At 55.8% G+C, this 4,021-nt stretch overlaps 1 protein-coding gene across 4 annotated transcripts in view; it reads right to left on the reverse strand.

Annotated features, from left to right (window-relative positions):
• Positions 1-836: 836 nt before the first annotated feature.
• TEAD3 (TEA domain transcription factor 3) overlaps positions 837-4,021 on the reverse strand; it is a 24,878-nt gene continuing 21,693 nt past the window's right edge. For 3 of the 4 annotated variants that reach the window (XM_032253521.1, XM_032253524.1, XM_032253523.1), the window contains 5 exons: positions 3,513-3,646; positions 3,131-3,304; positions 2,781-2,921; positions 2,551-2,703; positions 837-2,370 (listed from right to left, as the gene is read on the reverse strand). In XM_032253521.1, the coding sequence (XP_032109412.1) occupies positions 2,257-2,370; positions 2,551-2,703; positions 2,781-2,921; positions 3,131-3,304; positions 3,513-3,646 (716 nt within the window). In that variant the 3' untranslated portion in view covers positions 837-2,256. The remainder of the gene's footprint in view (positions 2,371-2,550; positions 2,704-2,780; positions 2,922-3,130; positions 3,305-3,512; positions 3,647-4,021) is intronic. The other variant, XM_032253522.1, reaches the window with a different exon arrangement.

Consider the following 4,021-nt stretch of genomic DNA (forward strand, 5'->3'; position numbering starts at 1 on the left):
TACAAAAAATTAACTGGGCATGGTGGCGCGTGCCTGTAATCCCAGCTACTCAGGAGGCTGAGGCAGGAGAATTGCCTGAACCCGGGAGGCGGAGGTTGCGGTGAGCCGAGATCGTGCCATTGCACTCCAGCCTGGGTAACAAGAGCGAAACTCCGTCTCAAAAAAAAAAAAAAAAAAAAAAAAAATGCAGGATGTCCTTAGTAATGTATGGAACATGCTTAAATCATCCGTTTATCTGAAATTAAAATTTAACTGGGTGACCCCCATTCTGTTTAACTCTTATTCTAGCCTGCCACCCTGAGAGCAAATAGTCTCATCCTTTGACGGAGTGAGTCCAATCAGCTCACCCATATTTAACTGTAGGAGAAAAGGCTGGAACAGACTCTTTGGGCAAATGTCCACTGAAAGTCTTGAAGTATCTCTGCCTCAGCCCTGTAATGACTGGTCCCAACTGCGGACGGGTGGCTCAGGACAGCAGGCCTTTCCAGACAGACATGGGTAGGTCAGCAGCTGTCACCTGGGGAGAGTGCTTACCCTCCTTCAGTCACAGGGTCAATGAATAACCTCCAGGCCTTGATCTGTGTTGTGCTGGCTTAGCTGAGGCCTGGAGCTCCATCTCAGTCAATGTACGAACCTGAGCAAATCACTTCCCTTAGGGGCCTCAGGTACAAGTGCTCAGCTCGAAGCAGGAGGGAGTGAGGGAAATGCTGAGTGTGGGTAGGGCTTGGGGCCCCCCAAGAGATGGCTTTGCAGGGGTTGGGGTTGATGACACACTAGGACCTGGGAGGAGCTCTCACCTGAAGCTGTTCAAATCCAAAGGTCTGGCACACAAGTGATTGTATGACTGACCCACAAACATATAACTTTAATTTTTTTTTTTTTTTCTTTGAGCAGGAGCTGGGCCTTGATGGTCCCTGCCCCAACCCCAAGCCGCATTTATGATACAACCCATCACAGCTGGATTTTAAAAATACACAAAAATATATATAATATACATTATAAAACCTAGGTGGGGTTTGGAGGTGGCCTGAGCAATATGCAAACGGTGAGGACCTTCAGGAAGCTCGGGCAGGGTCAGGATGAGGAAGGGAAGGGGCACAGTACTTCATATGAAACTCATAAATACCCACAGGTGGCTGCTGGTCAGGCCCGGCTGGCTCTGGGGGCCTGGGTGTTGAGAAGGGGCAGCAGGGGAAGGGTTAACCTTCAGTCCCAGCACTGGGTCTGGGAGCTGCTGCTCCGGGCAGGTAGACTGAGGTGGAGAAGAACCTAAGGGAGCAGTGCCCATCAAGGGTTTGTCAGATCCCAGCCTTGGGCAAGAGAAAAACCAAAAGCCTTCTGCTAGCTTTCCCTCCAGGCTTCTGGTCTGCCCAGAGGCTGGGACTCCTTCCTCTACCTTGCCCTCAATCTGGAGGGTGCTGGGGGTTGCCCCATCTTCCTGGAGCCCCGCTGGTTGGCTTGTGGGCTGATGGGGTGCCTAATAAGGGTCTACTGCTGTAGAAACAGGTGCTCCCCTAACCCAGCTGTCTTCGAGGAGTTTGAGGAGGCTCCACTCTTCACACTGCAGAGCCTCTCCCCAACCCTGTGGCCAGCCCTTGCCCCAGGGAGGTAGTGTAAACCTGGGCTCTGGGGACAGGCAGCCCTGGATGAGAACTCCAGCTCTGCCCACCTCTCCTGTGGGTCACTCAACTTCCTGGAGCCTCGGCACTTCATCTGAAACCTGGAGACCCACACTTGCTGTGCAGAGTCTAGCACCGCACAAGCCAGGCAAGGAGTCTGGGCACCAAGCCTGGCACACGGAAGGGGCAAAGAAGTGTGGGCCCCTCTGCCCTCAGAGCCCAACCCCGACCTGACACTCTCCTTTTCCAGGGCCTCCGCTTGCTGACTCCCTCGGTCTCCATCCTGCCCTCACCTGCCCATGACACTCCCCCACGGTGGAGCAGTGGCCACACGTGCCAGAGGCTGAAGGTGTTCCCCCTCTCCACCTCTCTGAGGTCACACAAGGCTGGGCAGAGCGGAGTGATGGTGGATCAGCGCTGCGGGCAGGCTGCCCCACTGCTGAGCCCTCCTCTCCTCAATTAAAGCGCAGAACAGTGGCAGGGAGTGTGTGCTGGGGTAGGTGGGGAGGCCTCCTGGGTCCTGGGCCTGAGGCCTGGCAGGTAGATGAGTCCTCAATCCTGGACCCCCCCAGGGGTGCCAGGCAGGTGTGGAGAGGAGATGCTCACCCTGCATCCTTACGGAGGCGCAGAGGGCACCCTAGTCTTTGACGAGCTTGTAGACATGGTGCTGGGCCCCGTGCTCGCTGGTGGAGACTTCGAAGACAAAAGCAATGACAAGCAGGGTCTCCTGGGAGTCCCGGCTCGTGACCACCTGGGGGACGAGCAGGTAAGAGATTCAGGAGGTCAGGGGGAACAGGGCCATGGGGCAGGGAGCCGAACAGACCCCTCTCCTTTCCGGATCTGTGCCTCTCATCCGAGTGATGTGTCTGGCTACCCAACTTTGGGGACCCTGGCCTGTGGGACTCACCATGACCCCTGCTGTCCCCTATACCTGCAGGATGGTGAAGTTCTCCAGCACGCTGTTCATCATGTACTTCTCGGGCAGGTGCTTCAGCTTGTGGATGAAGTTGATCATATACTCGCACATGGGCGAGCGGTGGATACGGTACACAAAGCGCCCGTTCTCCAGCCTAGCGTACTCAGTCTGCAGAGAGCGTGGAGAAGTTGTCACTCAGCCGGCCTGCTCCCAGCCCCACCAAGCCACCCTGAGCCCCCACTCACCTCCACCTTCTCTACCACCTGTTTGCCAAAGGAGCACACCTTGGTGGAGACGCTGATGGTCATGCTATCAGCAGAGCTGTACTGAGAGCTGACCCCATAGAAGGCTCCTGGGCCCTCCTGGATGGTGCTGTTGAGGTCAGCCTGGGCATGGGGGTGAGGGTGTTAGGTGCTGGCAGAGACCAGGATTCCCGCCACACCACATCAGAGTCCTCCCCAAGGACCCATCTCTGGCACTCTGCCCATAAACCATGAGGAGATGGAGCAGGGCCAGAGGTCAATGCAGTGGGCCTGGATGTTGCACCTCTGGGGTAGGGAAGGGGGCTGGGAGCAGAGAGGGCCGGGGGACTCACCCAGAACTTGACGAGGAAGAAGGCATTAGGGGGCCCTTTCTCATAGAGCTCCTTCAGTCCCCCCTTTTTCTCGGGGAACTTGTCATAGATCTGGCGCACATCTACTGCCTCCAGGGGTGGGTCTGAGAAGGCGGGGTTTGTCTGGCCGATGTGCACAAACAGGTGTTTGCTGTACTGTGGGGAGGGCCCAGACAGGGTCAGGAGAGCACTCAGACATGCAGACCCGAAGGCGGGGAAGGGGGCACTGCACAGGCACAGAATTGCCTGGAGCTTCCTGAACAGGCCACACACCCAACCCAGGACCTCAAGTTTCAGTCGTGGATCACCCGGCTGGCCTCTCCACAATTGTGCAAAGCCTCACCCTCACCCCCAAACATGTTACCGTGTCAGGGTCTCGCTGCACCTCCATGAAGGCTGAGTACTCGAGGAGCCGCAGCCGGGAGGAGGCAATGGTGCGGTCCTGCCACACGGGCACAGAGGCAGCAGCTGGGGGCAGCGGGGCCAGGGGCTCATAACCTGGGAGGCAAGATGGATTCTCATCCGCATGGGCGCATGCAGGTGCTTACTGACAAAGCCGCCCCAGCCTGCAAAGGTGCCCCTTTTGGAAAGGAACATGGGTTGGATTTTGACTCCCCTACTAGTGTCCTTGTACAGTGTACAACCTATACAACCATATGTGGTGGCCCTAGCAGTAAACATCAAAAACATTACTCTGTGTGACTATTAATGTGTGTTTAAACAGAAAACACAGAGAAGTCAAAAAGGGAAAGAACACTTATCCAGAATCCCACCATCTAGAGAGAGTGAGCCTTGTTAAGATTTCAGCGCATTTCCTTACAGGGATGTGTATAAACGTAGGTTTTGGAGGTGTGTACTTGTGGTCCTTACAGG

Source organism: Sapajus apella, unplaced genomic scaffold, assembly GCF_009761245.1.
Source record: "Sapajus apella isolate SASKATOON/1434 unplaced genomic scaffold, GSC_monkey_1.0 scaffold83, whole genome shotgun sequence".
NCBI classification, from domain to species: domain Eukaryota; kingdom Metazoa; phylum Chordata; class Mammalia; order Primates; family Cebidae; genus Sapajus; species Sapajus apella.